Source organism: Narcine bancroftii, chromosome 13 (genome assembly GCF_036971445.1).
Source record: "Narcine bancroftii isolate sNarBan1 chromosome 13, sNarBan1.hap1, whole genome shotgun sequence".
In the NCBI taxonomy this organism is placed as follows: domain Eukaryota; kingdom Metazoa; phylum Chordata; class Chondrichthyes; order Torpediniformes; family Narcinidae; genus Narcine; species Narcine bancroftii.
The window spans coordinates 60189582-60212162 of NC_091481.1; the positions used below are offsets into that span (position 1 = coordinate 60189582).

Sequence of the window (22581 nt, forward strand, 5' to 3'; positions counted from 1 at the left end):
AAAAGGCCAACAAGTCAGCAAGAAGCTTAGGGCCACTGGCACAACATGAGACTCAGAGATTCCAACTCTTAGGTCAAAAAGGCCACTGTTCTGGAAGAAGGAAATGGAAGATCCTCCATGGTCAGAACAGAGGAGGGTCAAATACTGAGGAAGAATCGAAGGAGCCTGCCAGAGATACTGCAGGAACAGGTAAATGCAGAGGATTCAGCCTGCACAGAAACAGAGGAAACACCATCCATGCTAGACAGTAGTGGACTCCCAGAGCCAAAATATGCATTTCCAGAGCTGACACAAGCACCTTCAGAGACAACATAAGCACCTGTGTTAAGAGGATCCACTGTTATCAAAGTACCTGACAGACTGAATCTATAAAAGAAAAAGGAATGCACCCCTAAAAGTTTGTGCTGCTTATGTTCGTTAGGTTTGTGCTGAACTTTAAATTGAAAGAATACTGTATTAATGTATCTTGTTTGATTAAAACATCTCAAGGATAGGGGATGTAGTGATAGAGTGCTACCACCAGGAGGAGTCAGCGACAGAGTGTGCAGCATCTGGGGAATGTTCCATCTTGGGAATGCTGTTGCATCTTGGGAAGATCCAAGATGGATGCCTCCACATGAGGTCTGGCATGTTTATGTTCTGTCCTTAGTGCTGGTTTAGTTGATAAATCTAGTTTGTTTTTTTAAAAAATGAACCTGTTTCTTTATTGTAATAGAAGAAACATCACAGGGGGTGAGGTGGTTGGATGAAGATGGATCATGCCACAATGTTCAGACTATCACTACATACATACAGGAGCTCTATTGAGAGCATCCTGCCCAGCTGCATCTCTATGTAGTACAATTTCTGGAGAGCATTGGATTGGAAGTCAATCCACAGGATCATGAGTGGCAGAGAGGAGCATTCCCCCCCCCCACCCCCCTCCCCTCCAGCTACATAATCTGCCAGGATTGTTGTCTGAAGAAGGCTTGTAAAATCAGAGGACCCCTATCACCCTGCATGCGGGATCTTCCAGCTACTCTTGTTGGGAAAGAGATACATGAGTATCTGAGCCAGCACCACCAGGCTGAGGAACAGTGGCCAAAGAGAAATGAACTGCTCAAACAAACCCTCCGAGATTCTACTATTTATTAAACAATATTTATATATATATTTCTAAATTATTATTTACATTTTTTGCTCTGAAGACCAGAGAACACTGTTTTGCCGGGTTGTACTTGCACTATCAGATGACAATAAATTTGAACTTGATAGGTTGGATGGAGAAGTTGGTTTTGCCTGTCGTCTTTTTCTCATGCTCTTGGATTGATCTCAGAGTCCAAAGGATGAGATTACAGATCTATCGAGAGAGCTGATCTCTTATCTACGGATTGGTAACCAGCAGTGAACGTGCTGGCTCGTGTAGCCAACTACCACCCAATCTAACGGCATCGTGAAGTGGGCACGTCAGCACCTCTACTTACTCAGGAATTTGCAGTGGTTTAGTATGACTTCGGAAACCCTGGAAGATTTCTACGGATGTGTCCTGACCAGCTGCATCACAGTTTGGTATGAGGACACCAATACCCCTAAGCAGAAAGCCCTTGAAAAGATAGTGGATACAGCCTCAGATATCACAGGCACAGCCCTTCTAATCCTCAAGTACATCTATAGGGAGCATCGCTGTCGGGCAGCAGCAGCAGCAATCTTCAGGGATCCACACTACCCAGCGCATGCTCCGTCCTCACTGCTACCATCAAGACAGAGATATAGGTACCACAAGCCTCATTCCACCATGTTCAGGAACGCATGCTCCCCCTCCACCATCAGACTCTTCAGCAACAAACTCAATAAGGGACTCACATAACGACCCTTACTTTTGCACTTTGTTGATTTTTTTTTTACCTCTCTGTATTGCCCAGTCATTTTTTTTAAACTTTTCTTTATTTGTTTACATGTGGATGTTGTGTGGTGTTTTTTTTTGCACTACCAATAAGTGGTAATTCCACCTCACCTGCAGGAAAAAAAGAATCTCAGGGATGCCATGTGTGTACTCTGACAATAAATCTGAATTAGATCTAGACCACTCAGTCAGCCTAATAATTTGTTCACATACTCTTCATGATTAAACAGCAAAAGAATAATGCTAATATCAAGTAACAAATTGATTCATAAAATGATGGTGGAAACTGACATTCTCTCTCCTGCAATCAAACACACAATGTTGGAGGAACTCAGTAGGTCAAGCAGAATCAGTGGGAGAGAAAGTCCGTGGTTCAACATGGAACCCTCCACCCAAGACTGGAAATTTAGAGAGAGAAGCCAATGTGTCTCTTCCTCAACACTGGAGAGTGACTGAAATTTGACAAAGTGACCCTTGTATATTTTTGTGAATCAGGCCCTTTAAGGTTTCTTGGAACATGAAGGAAAATGAAAACTGCCATTCAATCATCCTTTTCATGTTGTTGCAGAGGTCTTAACATTCAAATGAGAACTATTAAAAATTGCTGCTGTGTAGAAACTAATGTGTGGGGGTCGCAGCACAGAACAGTTGAGCACTGAGTTTCAAGACATCCCTTGTGCTTTGGAGATTCATTGTGTTTCAAAGTGAAAGCAGAAGAGGTGACCTTCAGCTCACCCTGTCAGAGATGAGGGGAGAGATGAGTTGATTGCGAGCAGGCTTTTCGGTGAGATACAAACCTGAGGACATGGGTTAAGGGTGAAAGGAAAGACGTTTAAGAAGAACATTAGGGGAAAGTTCTTGCAGAGCTGAGGGAATGTGCTGTGAGCTTCCAGCTGAAGTGGTGAACGTTGGCTCAATTTTTAACATGTAATAAAAATTTGGACAGGAACATGGGTGGGTGGGCCATGGATGGATGTGGACGCAGGTCAGTGGGACAGACTAGAAGGGTCAAAGGGCCTGTTTTTGTGCTGTAATGTTCTAGGATGACTTAAACCTACATCTCCAATTCTGGTGAAAAGTAATTCTGTTCTGCTCAGGGTTTCAACCACTTTAGTTTTCGCTTCTGGTATCTATTTTGCTTTGGGCTCATTATTCTAGTGTAGGCCCTTGTTCAGAGGTATCAGCAATGTGTGGCATCAAAGAGCCCTGGCAGACCTGAAGCTGGTGGTCAACAAAGGGAAGACATTCCAATGGTTGGAGTTGTACATCACACAAAGAACGGTGATTGGGATTATTGGAGGTCTGTAATCCTAGGTCAGGACACAGCTAGAAGACTTCTCCAGGGTAGTGTCCCATGCCCAACCATCTTCAGCTCCTTTGTCATTGACCTTCATTCCATCATAAGGTCAGAAGAGGTAACACTGATGATTGCAATATTCAATTCCATTCACGGCACATCAAAGGAAGAAGTCTGGGCCTAAAATCAAAATGATACAGACAATATTCAGGCACTGTTTATGGTGGCAAGCAACGTTAGTGCCTCAAAAGGTGCCAGACTGTAACCATGTCCCACAAGGATTTGTCCAACTACCTTCAATGGCATTACCACTGCCACATCCTCCAGAGTCAACATTGTGGTCCAAACTCTCAACTGGAGTGTTACAAAAGCAAGTCTAGCACCTTGTGGTGAGTGATTCCAGATTCTTCTCATTATCATGTAATAAAACAGAAATGTAATACTAAACAAAATATATTTTAGTCTGCCATAAGACACCATTCAGCATCTCCTGAAATCCTAAAATGTTTCAACCAATCCCAAGGTGCACGTACTATCTATAAAATGCACTGCAATTGTTCACCCAGGCTACTCTGACAGCCCCTCCCAAAAGGACAAAGTCTGTACATGGGAACACCACCTGCATTTCCCTTCCAAATTACACATTTGACTTGACCTTATTCATTGACTCTGTGAAAATGATAAAGAAGAAAACACACACCAAGATCCTTGACTTCCTCATTGGAAACCACAGTCAGTATGAACTGGAAACGTCTCCTCCTCCCTGATGATCAACACAGGCACACCTCAAGGATGCATTCTTAGCCCACTGCTCTACTCACTCAACACTCATGACTGTGTGGCTTGGCACAATTTCAATGCTATTTTCAAACTGGCCAATGCAAAATTTGCCAATGCAGAATCACAGACAGCAATGAGGAAATGTACAGGAGGGAGATAGATCAGCTGTTGAATGGTGTCACAACAACAACCTTGCGCTCAACATTAACAAAACCAAAGAGGTAAATGTGAACTTCAGGAGGAAGTCATGAGAACATGAACCAGTCCTCATCAAGGGGTCAGCAGTGGAGAGGGTCAAGAACTTCAAATTCCTAGGTGTCAGCCTCTCTGAGGATCTGTCCTGGGCCTCCACGTCAATGCAATCATGAAGGAAGCTCACCAGCGGCATACTTTGTGAGGAATTTGAGGAGATTTGGTATGTCACTGAAGACTCTCAAACTTCTACAGATGGACAAACATCTACATGGAGAATATTCTGGCAGGTTGCATGGCTGTCTGGTATGGAGGTGCCAAGACTTAGAAAAAGCTCCACAGGGTTGTTAACTTGGCCAGCACCATCATTGGCGCTACTCTTCATCGAGGACATCTAAAAGAGCCGGTGTCTTAAGAAAGCACTCTCTATCCTCAAGGACCCCCACTACCCAAGCCATGCCCTTTTCATACTGTTACCGTCGGGAAAAAGGTACAGGAGTCTGAAGTTGAAGACTCAGCAGCACAAGGTCAGCTTCTTTCCCTCTGTCATTAGATTCTTGAATGATCAATGAACCACAGAAATTGCTTTTCTTTGACGTTTTCTTGCACGACTTTCATTTATTTTGTGAGGTGGTTTTATATAAATGTGATACAAAACAATGAATTTCGTGAGATGTTCATGACGATAAATTCTGATTCTGAATCAAGGATTTTAGTAATAAATGAAGCAAAGCAGGGAGGAGATTTGAGTCAGATGAGAAAATGAACGGCTTATTATGTGCGGTGAAGGACAAGTGCTCCCGACATGACCTTAATTGGGACCGAAGGATTGGTTGTATCTCGAAGTGGATGCATGTTGGAAAGCAAACTTTTTTTAAACAAACCTTGTGCTCCTGCATGTCTTTGGTTGGCGCATGCACAAATGAATCAAGATGGCCACGCCCAGCCAAAGGACTCCAGGATGCTGAATAACAAGTTAAGTACGCACATTTTGGTTCTTGCGTGCCCTGTATCCCTGTTAGAGTTCGTCCAATATAAAATAAACCACGTAAATTTTATGTATTTTCTTTAAAAAGATTCAGTCGTATATGCAGATGGACATAAAAATCACATAGGTTGCAAGTCAGGGAGTACCTGTACACTGCTCTTCAACTAGTTGGCAGATTGTGAGGCCTTGCCAACCAAAGAATGCCTTGTCTTGTCTACCAACAACAGAGGTGATTGCACTTCACTGTTACATTGGCTGAGAAACACTTTAGACTTTTCTTTGGATCTGAAAGACAATGTGCAAATACCAGTCTTTGTGTCTGCCTTAGCTTTGAATACCATTATCATAACCATTTTCGGGGGCATAGAAAATAACAGGATTCCAAAGTGAGCAAAATGTAGAAAACCTGCTAATTTGCTGGATGAATGGAAATAAAAATTAAAATGACAATAATTAAAATGCGCATGAAGTTAGTATCTTGCACTGTAATCAACATCAAGAGACAATGTGTCACTAGAGTTGGTATTACAGTGCGGTAACTCATGGGCCCTCCCCAACCACCATGAACCTCTTCCTGTACCAGACCATACTCCTGTACCAGAATCGTTCGTAAAATGTTTTTTTGTACTAATGTTACTTGGTAAATTGTAATTCTCGTATATCACTGAATGTAATGGCAATTGTAGTGCGATAAACAAGTAGCAAAATTAAAATGACCTTTTAAATTACAATATCATACTACTTAATTCTCAAAACATTATTGATCTCAGTTCACAAATACTAATGACCACAATATTGTAGCTAAAACACCAGAAAATTTGACAAAAGCAGCGACTATAAAAACACCAACAGCAATGAAAACAATAGCGCTTGCTTGTAGCACGTGCAGACGAAACCACGTGATTTGAAGCATTGTTGTAATTGGGTAATAATGACAGCTCTGAAAGGAGCGCATTAGAAGGTTCAAAAAATAAATTAGTATACAGCTTTAGCCTTGTAGGTATTTTGATACATGTAAGCTGGGCTTACGAAAAATTGTTTTTGTTGTTGTAGCTACGGGGATATTTTTACTTTAAAAATTCTGCTGAAACACTGCTCAAAAATTTTTTAGACAGTCATTTTGTTGTCACCCCCTCTGATGGTGTCACCCGATGTGGGCTGCACCCGCCTAGTGGCGCCAGTGGTCAGAGACTCCTTTCACAGTGGAGATTAAATGACCAAAATAGGAATCAACTGGTTTTATCCATTCTGGTTGCAAAGTGCAGCTGGGGAACTCTCTACCAATGGGAAGGCAGATGGTGCATTGGCCAATCCCAGCAGACATTACATCACCACCAATCTATGTTAACCACTCTCTGTCAGACCACGAGTTGGCCCCACCTTGCAGCCCTCAGGGAAGATTGCAGATATGTTCCCAAGGGTCTGGGATTAAACAAAAACACCAGATAGATGACACTGTTCATCTTTTAAATATTTTTAAATGTTTTTTTTTAGACATAGAGCATGGTAACATGCCATTTCGGCTCACGAGCTCATGCTGCCCAATTACGCTCAATTAACCTGCAACCTCCTGGTACATTTCAAATAGTGGGAGGAAACCGAAGCTCCCAGGGAAAACTCACACAGATACAAGGAAAACGTACAAACTCCTTACAGACAGCACGGGATCTAAACCCCGGTCGCAATCGTTGCCGCTGTAAAGGCAGTGCGTTGGCCACAGCACCAGCCGTGCTGCCCAAACACTTCATTCTCTGTTCTCACTCCTTATTGAGTAATAGAGTAAATAAACCCCTTGAATGAGAAAAGTCCAAAATAATGATTGAAAAATACGTTCTCCCCGGGACAGGAGTGCAATGATGGACAGAATGGTCTCCCACAATATTCTGTAATTCATCTACTCACATTCTAAAAGGCAGTGTTAACATTCCCCCACACTGAAGGCTATGCAGAGTACATGGTGTTCCTTTGTTAAATGTCAAATCTCTGCTATGTTTGAAATGGAGGAATTTTTTTTTTCCCTCCAGGATGATCGATTAAGTTCTCTTCACCAAACTTAGCTTCCAAATACTTCTGACTTTTCTCAGCAATCATAACATTTGCAGGTTCAGGAAATCTGAAATAAATCTGATTTTCTCCATTTAGCTGAGTGTGCAGAGAGAATTTGATGTTAGAATAGTAGAGGTTAGGGTTAGAACTTTGACCTATACTGATACAGTTTTAACATATCTTGTGTTACTCCAGGTATAGATCTTGGCTGTAGAGCACAGTCATGGTGTTGATTGAACATGGACACAGTCATCCCGTTGCCAGGATAATCACACAATGATGTCAACACTCAACAAACTAATAGTTTCTCCACTCCCTGCCCAAGTAAACATCAAACATAAGTGCCCTCCATGCTAATGGCAATCACTCCTCCCAATCTAGTCACTCCAGCCTACAGAGTCGGAGAGCTATTCGGTGGGGGTTGGATGAGAATGGAAAGAGCTTGCATTATCCGACAATACTCCCCAATAACGAAGGCGAGGTGGAGGCTTTGGATGGTAGAGGGATGTGTCAAGGCATTGAATTGTTTATTGTCTCGTGTGCTAAGATACAGTGAAAAGTGCAATACACGAAAGTGGTGGAGAAACACGGCAAGTCATGCAGCATCTCTAGAGGAAGTAAAGGGTAACTAATGTTTTGGGCCTGAGCCTTTCGTCAAGGTAAAAAACTTTGTTTTGCATTCAAACACAATGCTGGAGGAACTCAGCAGGTCAAACTGTGTCCTTTCAATAGCAAAGATAAAGATACATAACCAATGTTTTGGGCTTGTGCCCTTCATCAAGGTGTGAGGAAAATGTAGACAGGTGCCTAAACAAAATGGTGGGGGGGAAGAGGAGGGGCAGAGGGAGGAGCACAGTCCCACAGCCATGAGGTAATAGGTGGATAAGGGAGGGAGGGCATACCAGCAAACTGGTGGAGTGGGGATGGCTCTGTGAATGGAGAGGGAAGGGTGGAGAGATGAAGACAGAGTGATGGGAGGGGAGGGAGAACGGGGAGTAGGCTAGCAGAAACTGGAGAAATCGATGTTAATGCCATCTAGATGGAGTGCCCAGTTGGAAAATTAAGTGTGGTGCATGTGAATGTTTTGCATGCTATCCAGGCAAGTCAACCCATACACAAGTGCAGCAAAGCTGGCAAACACATAATCTTTTCCTGCTAAACTGCAACTTCGGCCACAGCTCATACTGCAACGCATAACCCAGGATATCAGCTTGCCAGGCCACATTATCAAAGGAAGCCATGAGGAGGGGGTGGGGGGGAGAGGAACTGGACACATTGGAGTCTGTACAAAATCAGAAGGCAGGAGGCTTCTTCCTCTGTTCTTTCAGTGTGAATCTTCTGAACAAACATTCCCGCATTTCTCCAGAAGAAAATGGGGACTTTCAATTTTAACAAACGGTTAATCAATGAAAAAAAAACAAAATGGCCAACATGTAAAAAATGGGGAAGATAAAATCATGTCATGTTTAGATAATAATGCTTTTATTGCATGGCGTATTCAGCTTTATTTGCGCTAAACTGGAATCTGGATACTATTTATACCATGTGGAAAATAAGGGGGTTGGAATATCTGCTGCAGGGGTTTATCCTAGTTTAATTCTCCCAGGGGCCAGGCTGATTGCTCAGTGAACAAGCCGCCAGTCCTTGGCGGCTAGAACCGGATTGATCCAGTCTCAGCCAGCTAGCTCTACATAAATTCCTCAAGGGCTGCGTGCAAAATCCGGAGTGGAGTACAGTGACTTCCTCACTGCACCACTAATGTGCTTCTGCCTGCCATAGGACCCATCCCCCATTTCCCAGCCCATCCCCCACTGCTGCACCGAGCTCAGCAAATGACTTGCGTAAACACAGAGTTTTTGTGCAACTGTTGTGCAGTTCACCCTTTTAATTTGTGCTCCATGGAATTTCACAATACATTTTAACAGGCTACAGCCATCTTCCAAAGCTATTTCAGACTCTTGTGTACACATGTGTTTTTTTTAAAACAAGTACAACTATACAAAAGATCTGTGAGAGGAATTGTCACAATGACTGTCCCTGTTTGTGTTGATAGCTGTACAATTAGATCCACATGATTGAATTGTGTGTTTGTATACTTTGGTAAACCTGTTTAACAAATGTAGTTAGTTTCAATATCCCTGATAAGTCACTAAAAACACCACACCCTTTTTTTGTCCACCACCCTTGCTGTATTTGCAAAATGCATCATATACAGTCAATAACCATAAACACAGAGGGTGTGTACATGGAATACACGTTGTAGAGATCTGAAACCTGTAACTCTGTGCCAAGAGATACTTCTGCTTTCCATACAAAGGGAACTTTGTATTGTAACAAAGAACAATGCTGTTGAGGTGGTCAGGACCTTTGAGCAGGGTTCAAGAATTAACAACTCAGCAAACCTGAGATAAAGCAACAAAGGATCCAGAAAGAGCTTGCTTTTGATCTGAGAACAAAAGAACTGCCAAGGTTGCTGCCCTCATCTCCATTTCGATCCTAACAATTCCTGAACCAGGAGAAGTGCTCCCGTCAACAATTATTTATTGCCCGCACTTCATTCGCCATCTTAACTTGTGACAGGCAATTACTGAGTGCTGCTTGATTTCAGAGATGTGACTGGATTTTGCAGCAAAGGTCAAATAATCTGTTCAATGGCTGCAGTCTCTGGTTCTTGTGAGTACAGATTAGCCCGTATTATCATCCTCTAAGCCCTGAGCAATAAAAGTAAGTTAGAAACACTTCTGTCCTGTCTTTAATTGCTGATTATCATGCACGGTTGCAACAATGATATTAGTGTTTGATACAGAATATTTTTACCACAGCAGTGTCCTTGCTGTATAAATGTAGCAAGCAAAGCAATACATTTCACGGCAATATTGCAACTGCATAAAATTAGATAGTTTGTATATAGCAGTCGTAATACTCTCCAGTACCTCCAATAGCAAAATTATTACATAATATCCGTCTATAATAACAGTATTTTAGGATGGATGCATATGAGATTATTGTCACTTTAATTTCAACAAGTTTTTAAACACAGCAGTTTAACTAGAATATAGACCAGTGTAGTTCCTACTGCATAATATAATGGTGTAATAGACACAATATTAATTGTTAATATTTTACTGCTTTATTAATACAAAACTTTTTAATCATATGGTAATATTAACGACAAAATATAATTTGGTCCTTGATGATCGAGGCTGCTTTCTTTAAATAGTGCCCTTTGCACTCCTCTTGCCTTTTCACCGTAACAGGCCCTTCCGGCCCACAAGCCCATGCTGCCCAATAATACTCAATTGACCTGCAACCTCCAGTAGGTTTTGAACCTACCGTAGCAACAGGAGGAAACCCATTCGGACACGGGTAGAATGTAAACTCCCTACAGACAGCAAAGGATTCGAACCGTGGTCCTGATCGCTGACGCTGTAGCAGCGTTGCACTATGAATATCTTTTCCATGTAAAATTTGGAGAAGGATGGCAAACTTTCTTCTCTTAAGGACATCAATAAATCAAGTTGATTTCTGACGTCTATTGATGAGAATTAATTTTTATTACAAATTTGAACTTAAGTTCCCCACCTGATTCATGGCCAATCAAACAACCCGTTTCAGAAAAGTGAACAGGGAGCATTGAAAAGGAGCCTGGGATCAAGGCTGCAAGGATTCGAGTCACAGGAGACAGATGGAGGTGGAGAAAGTCAAGAAATTAGAGGGTGGGAGAAACAGACAAGGAACCCGAGCTTGGATGGGGTGGGGGGAGGGGACCCCAAGAGAATGCAGGCCATTAATTAAAAGGCATTGGAAACTTTATTGTGTTTGATTCCCAGAAGCCAGGTTATTCTTGGGTCAGGGACTCTCCCTTTAAGTTGAATCCCTGTCGATTATTCTGAGAATGCCAAACAACAGGGAAAAAAAAGTGAACTGGGAGGGAAAAGCATCTGGAATTCTGCTGAAGTTGACAATGTGAAAAGCCCACTGAATCTGGTAAACAAAAATCAAAATGAAAACCACAGATGCTGGAAATCTAAACTAAAAACGGAAAATGCTTAGCAAGTCAGGCTGCGTCTATGGGAAGAGAAACAGACTTAATCTTTCAGGTCAAATGCCCTTAGTTTATTTTCGAAGCTGGTAAATGATAGTGTGATATAATGTCTCATGTGCTGTGTCCACTTTGTTCATTGCTGAAATTTATAAAAGTAAGAATACAAGATAAAACTATGCAAATGGAAATGCAGATAGCAGTGGAACTAAACTTTATGTTCAATAAAATAAACTACTTTGCCTGTTACTTTATTCATCTTTGAATTAATAAACTACTAAGTATAAATGATAGAATCAAAGGTCATTCTTGAGTAAGACAATTGAATTTCCTATGTCCATTCTATAAAAAAAATAGCCAAGTGAATCCATTGGCCTTCCTGCCACTTTATTTTTTTTAATCTGTTAAGCGTTCACATTTCCCTTTACTTTTAAAAGTAAAACTTCTACTATTACCACTTATCTTGCAAATATTTTCTCCTATTTTCTCTTTATGCAAGTGTGTCGTTTCTTCTGAATTGTCTTATCTACTTCCCAGCTTGTGGGATGATCAGTATTTTTGGAGAGCATAATTGTAACGCAAATAATTTTACACAATTAGTATTGGAAACATTTCTCGTTAATTTTCTGGCATCTTAAAAGTGTGCCTTTTATTGACACGGGTAGAATGTAAACACCCTACAGACAGCAAAGGATTTGCTTTTCAATAAAAGCCTTTTATTGAAAACTCTGAATGTCTACTTTGAGTTGAATAATTATTTGGTGTTTAATTATTTTCAAGTACCGGAGCCTGAAGTTGAGCACTCAGCGGCACCAGGACAGCTTCCTGAATGAACAATGAACCATCGACACTGCCCTGCTTTGTTTTAAGTAAAAACACAAACTGGGGAAACGCAGCAGGCCAAACAGCAAAGATAGGTACACAGCCGATGTTTTGGGCTTGAGTCCTTCGTCACACCTTGACGAAGAGCTCAAGCCCGAAACGTTTGTTACGCACATATACCTTTGCCACATGAAATATGCACTGACCTGCTGAGTTTTTCCAGGATTGTGTCTTCACTTCGATCACTTTCCTGTTTTTTACCCCCACCCTCACCTTACTTTATTTTTCTTGTTTTGCAATGTGGCTTATAGAAATGTTGGCACTGTGATGCTGAGGCAAAATATGTCCACAATACATTCTAATTCTGAAGTCAGACTTTTGCAATCAACAATTTGTTTTCATGAAGGTTTTACCATTGCATACACCTTGAATAAAATTCTAATTTCCGTGGTCCGTTTTTTTTTCCTCTCGGAAATTGGCCACATCGTGCTCAAGCTGGAAGAAGTGGCAGGAGCAAGTGCTGGAACTTATTTGCAACGTGTCAATCACGCGTCCCGACAGCAAGGGCTGCAGCGGGCTCGCCCATCGAGCTCAGCAGCGACGCCGGTGACCCACCGCGGAACAGCAAGGGCTGCAGCGGGCTCGCCCATCGAGCTCAGCAGCGACGCCGGTGACCCACCGCGGAACTGCAAGGGCTGCAGCGGGCTCGCCCATCGAGCTCAGCAGCGACGCCGGTGGCCCACCGCGGAACTGCAAAGGAGGGGTAGAATCATTGCAAGCGTCAATGCTGCCGGCAACAGCCTATGCAAACGGCATTGCTGAAGTTAAAACCTTCAATGCCATGTTTTTTTTTTGGAGACTGTGGGACATGAATGCTGTTCAATATTCCCCGTGCATACACTTAAATGCTGTTCAATATTCCCCGTGCATACATTTTTGCAAAGAAATTAAAAATAATTTGCATGGATATCCATTGAAAATAAATATTTTCAAGGGTGGCATTTATAAAATAGAATGAATGCAACGTGGACTTTATTGTGACTCGATCAAACGTCGCTGCAAAACAGTCGGCTGCGAGCATTTCATTCGACCTGGCTTCTATGCAAATAAAGCGCCGGTTGCATTTACATACCACGCCCCCCCCCCCCCTCCCAGAGGTCGCGGCGGACGGATGGGAAAGCTCCCGGCCGAATTTGCATACGAGCGCTCTCTTATCTGCATACGGCGCCGTCCCCTTCACGTCGGCTGCTGATTGGCCGTCGGATGCCTGGTGATTTGCATGCGAGCCTTCCATGAAGGGCAAATTCACCTTCCGCACCAGCGAGGGGAAAGAGAAAAAAAATAGTTCTACCCTGTTGATAATAAAAAGAAACCGGTCACTGTGGGGTGCAAGTACTGAGGGGGAGGGCGGCAAAAAAAATCGGTGGTGGTGCTAGTTTGCGGGGGGAGGGGGAGAAGCGGGTATTTGGATCATTTGCATAACGGTCGCGGGCGGCTGCCATCTTTGTTTTGAGAGGGAGGGGGGGCGCGGCGATCGCGAGAGGGGCAAAAGAAATCGGCGGCGTCGGGGAGGGTCGGAAGGCGAGCGCCGATGAGACGGCGGACCGACCCGTCGCCGAGGTAAGCGAACGCCCCACGTTCTCTCTTTTGATTCACCTCCTCCTCTTTAGGGGGGGGGAGGGGGGTAAGGGGGAGCGCTTTCGCCCCTGGCCGGGCGGCCCGGGAAACCCCGCGCACGCGCGCCGGCTGCACGGGTGCTGCATGGCTGCTGCACGAGACGGCCGGTGCGACCGCGCATGCGCTCTCCCGGCGAGGCGGAGGGAGGGCCCAACCGCACACTTGAGTTGCGGGATTCGCTGCAGCAACTTTTGCCGGATGCCTCGCGTTCAAAGGTAGGTCTGGTGTGCTGTCTACACGTTGTTATTACTGACACAAAAGAAGCGTTTGAATTCGTCCCCCCCCCCCCCTTTAACGATGCAGATGCATCCCCCATCCCCGAAGTTTTTTTTGCACAGTTCAGCAGCCTCTTTTTCCATCGAGGGCCAGTTTCTCCCGAGGGGGAGGGGGAGGGAGGAGATGAACTCATGCAGTAGCTGCTGCACTTGAATTGTCGCCCTGCTGCATTGTTGCACCTGCAATCAATGTGGGGAATCCAGAAAATGCGAGTAGGAGAGTTTTCTTTAAATGAAACCTTGCACAGTTCAATCAGACTGGGCAGAATGCAACGGTGCAGATTATTTGCAGCATTGCACATTTAAAAAATATGACTATGCATCTCGGTCTGTTGTTCCTGCATTGCATTGGTCCTGGAGGAATACTCCTTTTGGGTTCACTGCATCTGAAAATTCCTAACCATTTAGAAAGCTGATGACCTGTACAGTATGAAGTACTGTAATGTGTTATCTGATAATGGGTCAGTAGAAATGACCTCTGACATGCACATATATTTCTGTGAAATAAAACTATTCTTAGTGTTGCTTTCCCATCTTTTTTTGACATTTGCACCCGGATTGTAGCTTAATTTTCAGTGCATTATAGCAGAGGAATAAGATCATCTGTTACTTCAATTTGCAGTTGAATTCGATCAATTGTTTCTGCATGTGCAGTTGTTCCTGCCATGTTGATAATCTTGCAGCTTTCTTGGTATTCAATATTTACCAAAAATTTAACAAATTTACCATATTCCACCGTCTTAACGCCTTTTCGAAGATTTAGCGGAGCTTTTCAAAAGTACGTTCTTTGAGGTGTGTGAGGAGTAGGAGTTCTTCTCAGTGACTCCACAATCTTTGGGATCGGTAATTAAAGCCGTGTCACAATATTAGAATCACTTTTTATGTCAAGCAGAATTCAACATTTTTCGACTGTCATTTAAAAAAAAACCAAAATGTTGCATATTTGTAAGAGATTGTATCTGGGAAAATTTTACAAGAATGATGCATCAAATTGGAATTCACCCCACAAATGTGATCATGTGGTTTTGTACTTACTGCTGGAATGAATGCTTCCACAATCTCTTTTTTCATTGAATAGCTTCTCACTGTATTCATATATAACTGTGTTTCCCACACATTCACAAATATTTCTTGATTGACTCAATTTTTAATCATCAATTTGTATTAAGATGAGCAACCAAGCAAGAATTAAAAAGTTAAATTCATTACATATGTAAATTTGTGAGTCAGATTTTTTGAATAGAAAAGCACCTTGAAAGTTGTTGGACTGCTATATAATATTTTCCCTTCAAGGTGGTGATAATGATGCATATATTGCTTATTCTTCACTGAAGTATGTGAGCTGAAGAGCCATACAAGATGAGCAATTAATATTGAATTGATGGTGTTACCAATATCCCAAGAACAATAAAAATAAACAATTTGTACAAAATTTGCTGAAAATGCATGATAATATCTGGAGATAATTAAAAGGGGGGGGGGTATATGTTCTAATCTTTTTATGTGAACATAAGGCTTCTTGTATCTGCCGGCATTGGCTTAGAAGTGTGAACCATGATCATACTGGTTTAGTTGTTGATTAAAGCATCTTCATTTCTGCTGGGACTATAAACTAGCTGAACGGCTGGATTTATGGAAGACCGTTTGAGGTTTCTCATTGTCTGAGAAAGAAGAATGGATGATTCTCAATTTTGTTGAGAGTCTGAAACTGTGGAGACTTCAAAGAAAACTCCAGGATCCAACGAAGAAAGGAGCATGGAAATATACAGTCGTAGAAACCTATTTTAGCTACACTGTAAGGGAAGAAAACATTTGGTCTCTGCACTCGTGCCCACATCCAAGACTAAAAGATGATTTTGTGTGTGTGTGTGTGGTATTGAGCTACTAAAGGTTATCAGCAAAAGGGCAAAGTACAGGTTTCAGGTCCCCTTTGGGAGGAAAGTAGTTTGTGAATATGTGACTGAAAGGCACTTTTTAAAAAAGTTTTCATCTGTATGGATTTCAACTGGATATTGATAATCGATTAAGTTCATAAAGCATTGGAATTCCTTCTAAATTTGGCTGAGTGATGAAGCTACTGTCCAGCTAGCAGAATAAGTGTTTTTTCAAAGTAGCTGCCAGGAAATTCTTGAAATAGTTTTACTCTACATTTCTCTTTTATAGAGCTTCTTAAAATTTGCCTTCTGTCACAGAGCCAAAATCAATTCTCACCTCTCCTCTTTTATCCAATTAACACCTTTTGTTGGTCTGGACTCTTCCCCCAGCCAGCACTCAGCATTCCTGTTCTTTGCTAATACATTGAAGAAGGGGTCAGGGCCACAACGTATCTTTATCTGCAAGACTGCCTGAGTTCCACCAGCATTTCTGTGTTTTTACTGCAATTGCAGCATCTGCAAACTTTCATGTTTCATTCTTCAAGCTTTTCGTAGCCCATTTAAAATTAATGTGGCTCAGTGCAAGGTTTTGCTTATCTCTTCAATGCAGCATTTGACATATTCTTCCATGTCAATGTCAGGAATTCAAGGAGAAATAATCCATACAACAATTTTAACTAGCATTCAATATCCTGGCTGTTTCTATACCTAAAGTTCCCATCTTGCCTTTTGCCATATTCCTTTAGAATTGAAAAACTCTTTGAAGAAGTCCATATTTGATGAAAAACAGTGTGGTAACCTGTCTAAATGACTACCAACCAGTGGCACTCACATCCACAATGATAAAGTGTTTTGAGAGGCTGGTATTGAAGGATATCAGCTCCTGTCTGAGTGGCAACGTGGATCTGTTTCAATTTGCCTATCATAGCAACAGGTCTACGGTTTAGCGGAAGCCATCTTGCTGGCTCTACACAAAACCCTGGAAAACCTGGACAGCAAAGACCTACATCAAGATGCTGTTTATTGACTGCAGTTCAGTATTTAACACCATCATCCCCTCCTGGATTTCCTCACCTCCAGTCTCCAATCAGTGTGGAATGGCACATCTCCACAATCTCCATCAGCACCAAAGCCCCAAAGGGCTGTGTCCATAGCCCGCTGCCCTACTCTACTGTGTGGCTTGGTCCAACAACAACACCATTTATAAATTTGTTGACAATACAATGGTGGTGGTTTGTATAAAAGGGTTGATGAGTCAGCGTACAGGAGGGAGATTGAAAACTTGGCTGAATGTTCTACTAACAACCATGGAGGTGATTGAGTCCTTCAGGAAGAAAACCAGAGATGTATGATCCAGTGGTAATTGGAGAAATCAGAGATAGAGAGGATGAGTAAATATAAATACCTGGGAAACTCAATCTTTGGAGGACCTTTCATGGACATAGTACTAACGTTATCGTGAAGAAAGCATGTCAGCGCCTCTCCTTCCTCAGGAACTTGAGGAGGTTTGATAAGACATCATAACTTTGGCAAACCTTTGCAGCTATGCGGTGGAAAGTGTGCTAACCGGCCGCATGATCGTCTGGTACGAGAGCACCAATACCCCTGAATGTAAACCACTGCAAAAGGCAGTGGACGCAGCCCAGGACATCACTGGTAAAACCCTCCCCATCATCAAGAATATCTACAGGGAATGCTGCCGGTGGAGAGCACCAGAATTGTCAAGGATCCACCCCATCCAGGACACACGCTGTTCTTTCTGCTGCCATCTGCAAAGAGGTCTACATGTCACAAGACTTTCACCGGCAGTTTTGGGAACAGTTGCTATTACTGCACCATCATACTCTTAAACAGTAAACTCAATCAGGGACTCAATTAAGGATTCTTGCACATTATTTATTATTGAATTTTTCTGTATTGCACACTCAATTTGTTTGGATTTCTTTCTTTGTATATATTTCTCTCCTTTGTTTCTGTATCTTTATCTTGATTAAAGTTTGCACTATCAATAAGTAGAAATTCTGCCTGGCCCACCGAGGGGGAAAAAAAAAGCATCTCTGCATTGTATGTGATGTCATGCATGTACTCTGACAATAAATCTGAACCAAAACAATTCTGGAGAATTCTAAAGATTCCCATGCGTCAAGAAATTTCACACATTAGTCCGAAATGGCAGATTGTTTATTCTGAGATTATGCTTCATATTTAAAAGCCAAAGGAAATGCTGCTTACCCATCTGTTAACTTTTCACAGAGATCATCTTTCATTCTTCAAAGTTCCTGGGTGTCCATCACCCTCAAAGTTTAGCTGTATCGTTCCAAGAATATAATAACCCTTTTCTAGCATGAGCTTTTGAAATGGGGCTTGAATGATGTTTCATCCTCTGAATGGAACCCCTGCTGAAATCCTATACATGTAAAACAATACATCTGTGTTCTGATCTCGATACCAGTTCCTCTGCGATGAAGGCAAATGTGCCATTTGCTTTCCTAACAGATTCCTCCACTTAGTCCTATACATTCCTTTGAACATATAATTCCTCATAATTGAATTCTTCTGGAATATTCACTGACCATTTTTTTGTACACTTGCCTTGTATCCCTTAATAGGATTTACACCTTGCTACTGTCCAGTTCACAGAATAAGTGGTTTTAAATACGCTTATTTTATTATAAGTAAATATGGTAAGGTGGAGAAATTATTATCAGATATCAGTGTAGAACAATGGGGAATTGTCATCAGAATTTGTTTTGTGTTCTTTAAGGTTACCTCTTGGAAATGTCTTTCGACGGAAAGCAGCCATGAATTTTTACACTTTATACCTGATTTGTGACTTTCTGTAGTGAAATGTCACCTTTGTGTCAGTTCGCACCTTGTCCAAACTTTTCAGCCCTCCCTTTTACATCTGATTTGGTTTCCACAATAAATATCTGTTTTCTTGAGTTTAAGTGAAGATCTGGGGGAAAGCTCTGCTTTTGGTAACAGCCCAATGGTAGTATGAGCACATGACGGCCAAGGATGCTGAAGGCCTTTTTAAGTTGGTGTTCCTATCAATGTCTCTCTGCCATAGGCAAACAGCATTATTTATGAAAGAATGCTTGCTGCAACATTCTGCTTGCTTCCACTGGAATTCCATTAACTGGGTGTAAATACTAATGGCATATGCATTTACAGTAATATGTTAAGAGTTTGCAATGAATTAAAGCAATAATTGTCCCCATAGTTTCTTTTGCATGAATTATTATGGAGAATTTATTGTACTGCTTTCCAAATGTTAATTCTCTATTAAAAGGCATAACATTGCAAGCAACTGCTGACGTACTAACTTTTTTGTTGAGTATTCCGACCTTGAATGAAATCTGGCACAACAAACTCCTGTATTACATTTTGAATATGCCATTACTTTTAGAAATTGCCTGAAAGTAGTTTATTGAGATTTCAAAACATTTTTTTGTTTTTGAGCCGTCTTACTACAGACTGAAATTTTGGAACTGACTCGACAACTGTTTTGAATTCACCCATTGTGAAGTAGAGTTGGAAATTTAAAAAAAAACATTTGTGTGTCGTGCATCTACGATGGCGTATTCTTGGTTAATTGAATATCTATTTCTTATTTGTTTCCTTTGTTTGATTTAGAAACTGGTTACCACAGAATTGTGTATAATAGAAAATAGGTACATCATTTATTGGGTAAAATAATTGGTCAGTTTAAAATGAATAGTTGAATGAAATGTGTTTTGCAGTTCCTGGTGCCAGATAGATTAATATTTAGGTCATTTCTGTGCAAAACATCATTGCCTCCCACGACATTGTTATTTGAAACCGTGCATTCCTTTTTTGGCAACAGTGGATAACGCCTTAACCTTGATCAAGGTTATTGCTATCTCTCTGGTAATCTTCACATATACTCAATGTGCACTCTTCCATATGCAAAATCTTGGAAATTTTCTTGGCCATGTTGAGTGCATTTCAGTATTTGCAAATTCATGTGCACAAGACATGCCCAATTATGTCCTTGCACGACGCAATGCGATATGATCTGCCGTGCGTGTGTGATGGACATGCTATGGCCTGTTTACTTGGAGTCTTTGGATTAAGGTCTTCCAGATGATTCATCCAAACCCTCTCTTGCAGAATTCTGGTCAGTCATTTGTCTGCTGTCCATAATGATCTCAGACCAGAGATCTTCAAATTGGAGCAGTCATTCTTCCAGGTCATTTTAAGAGTTGTATTGACTGAATTTGTTGTCATCAAGAATCTTCAAAATAACTTCTGGTGTGACTAGTTATAGTGCAACCAAAGTCTTCTATCAACTACTTCCTCTCTTTGAATGTTTGGCAGCAGTACTCCAGGAGACTCACAAATTGCTTGTCATTCAGCAATGCATGAGAGCCTGGTTTTAAATATCAATGCCAATTTTTGAGGCGAATGGAGAGATTGTGGTCCAGTTGTGATTTTACAAGCATGCAACTGATTGAGTTTTAGATGCTGATGTATTTTGTGGGTGCAGGGTAGAATCATGGAGGTAAGCTTAAGCTTGTTTATTAAATTCTTTGCATGACTAACTTATGTCTTGGTTGGATTGGATCAAAGTTGATCGGTGGCACAATATATTCTAACCTTTTGAAAGGAGAATGTCCGTTCTCCTGAACGGAACCCTCTGCTTTAATTCCAATCACTAAGTTGCAGCATGTACAAAATCGTGTGTATCTAGGACAATTGGTTAATTGCAAATATTAAAAATGATGAGTGCCAATACCCCTTCTAATTATATGTTTGCATATGGCTGCCAGCAGTAGCATTTTCATATTCGACATGAAAGTAGTAGATTTCATTCCAATGATTGGCATTTCCTTCTATTGTCTTTAGTGTAGTGTTTCTCAACTTTTTTTCTTTCCACTCATACCACTTTAAGTAATCCCTATGCCATCGGTGGTCTGTGATTAGTAAGGGATTGCTTAAGGTGGGATGTGAGTGGGAAGGGAAGGTTGAGAATCACTGCTCTAGACCCAATTGTTACTGAAATATTTTGCTTGAGATAAATTGTCATTGGCCCATTTCCTTTGGAGTTATGAAACTGTGGACATATGATTCAATTAGGGACGATTAAAACAGTGGTTTTCAAACTTTCTTTCCACCAACATACCACCTTAAGCAATCCCTTACTAATCACAGAGGACCTATGGCATAGGGTATGTGAGTGGAAAGAAAAAGGTTGAGAACTACTGCTTTAGTGTTATGAGTTAGATTTGAATTTATTCTTGGAGAATACTCCTTGTAACCTATCATGGACACACATTGTCTCTTCACTTGTCTGGAAGGTGCAAACAGTGACTGCACTTTCTGAAAGGCTGAAGTAGGCAAGGATACCAGCCACCATTATGTCACCCTTCTACAGGAGCTCTATTGTCCTGGCCTGCTGCATCACAGTGTGGTACATGTGCTGCAGAGAAATGGAACAATCCACAGGACCATAAGAGTGGATCACTGGAGTTTCTCCCCACCCCCCACCCCGCCTCCGGTCAATGTGATCTATTAAGATCGTTGTCTGAAGATGGCGTGCAAAATCATTGAGGACCCCTTCCACCCCACATACAGCATATTTCAACTGCTCCCATCGGAAAGGGAGACATCACCAGATTGAGGAATACTTTCCCATGGGCAGAGAGAATGCTGAACAACCAAAAGAACTGCTAACACTAACCATCCGAGACTCTCATATTTGTGAAACAATATTTATGTTGTTGTATATATGAATACTAGTCTTCATTATGTATTGTCTATATGTGTGCTATGTCTGGTGTGTGTCTGCATGTTTTGTACTGAAGATTGGAGGCTGCTCTTACGTCAAGTTGTACTTGTGCAATCTGATGAAAATAGGCTTGACTATGTGGTTTACCTGGATGAAGACCAGCTTACTCAGGAACATCACCAAAACATAAATGGGGTAAAAAGTATCCAGAGCTTGGGCAACATCTATTGAGAGGGAAACTAAATTATCATTCATCATTGTCCATTTCCACCATTTTTGTTTGTTTCAAATTTCCAACATCTATAATTTTTGTTCTTCTGTGATAGTGTTTTCATTTCAAAAATGATGAGTTGATTTGCATATTCATAAAATCTTAAGAGATGGCAAAGCAGCCAAGAATTATTCAATTTTAAGGCACCTTTGAACAGCTTCAAGAATGTTATCTGGAGAAAATGGCACTGTATATGTGTGAAAAGGAAAAAGTGTGTATCATGGTTAATGTGATTTATGGTGTGAAAAATAAAAAATTGAAAAAAAAAGAATGTTATCTGGAATTCAAGCAATCAGCAAATAAAGATAAATAAATGGAATAAATAAGAATTTAATAAATTACCAGTAAATAAAAGTTTTAACATTGTAAATATTCTCTGAAATAACACATAAACCTTTGGGGAAGATGGGAGCAAATATTCAGCAGGCAGAGAGCTCATAGCAGCAGATTAAATAAAGTTGTGTTTGAATAAAATGCCCTCGCCCAAGATGAAGAGCTGTTTGATGCCACTTGTCGTTGGGGTGAGTCTCTTAAAGTGTTTCCTTATCCCTGCTTAGAGATAGAGTCTCTATTAGTACATTGTTAAGTATATTAGTAAGGCTTTATCTGTAAACTTGAGGTAGGGGGAGTTAATTATCTATAACGTCATTGTTTGTCTTTGCCGCTGCTCAAGAAGTTACAAA

At 41.4% G+C, this 22581-nt stretch overlaps 1 protein-coding gene and 1 long non-coding RNA gene across 23 annotated transcripts in view; one reads left to right on the forward strand and one right to left on the reverse strand.

Annotated features, from left to right (window-relative positions):
- Positions 1 to 961: 961 nt before the first annotated feature.
- LOC138748903 (uncharacterized) lies at positions 962 to 13830 on the reverse strand. 4 transcript variants are annotated; one of them, XR_011348312.1, is made up of 5 exons: positions 13659 to 13820; positions 13251 to 13401; positions 5286 to 5424; positions 5036 to 5166; positions 962 to 3359 (listed from the first exon to the last, which is right to left on the reverse strand). It is a non-coding gene; the product is annotated as an uncharacterized lncRNA (long non-coding RNA). The 4 variants fall into 4 exon arrangements; XR_011348311.1 differs by lacking the exon at positions 5036 to 5166 and having other exon boundaries at positions 13659 to 13814; XR_011348313.1 differs by lacking the exons at positions 962 to 3359; positions 5036 to 5166; positions 5286 to 5424 and adding an exon at positions 8981 to 12799 and having other exon boundaries at positions 13659 to 13805.
- Positions 13554 to 22581, forward strand: part of LOC138748900 (activating transcription factor 7-interacting protein 1-like) — a 135337-nt gene continuing 126309 nt past the window's right edge. For 6 of the 19 annotated variants that reach the window (XM_069909790.1, XM_069909786.1, XM_069909788.1 and 3 more), the window contains exon 1: positions 13567 to 13669. Coding sequence is in view for 6 of the 19 variants with exons in the window: in XM_069909782.1 (XP_069765883.1) it covers positions 13641 to 13669 (29 nt within the window). In the remaining 13 variants the exon portion in view is untranslated. Of the gene's footprint in view, positions 13670 to 13834; positions 13942 to 22581 lie in introns of those variants that run through there. The other 13 variants (XM_069909789.1, XM_069909796.1, XM_069909799.1 and 10 more) reach the window with 8 other exon arrangements.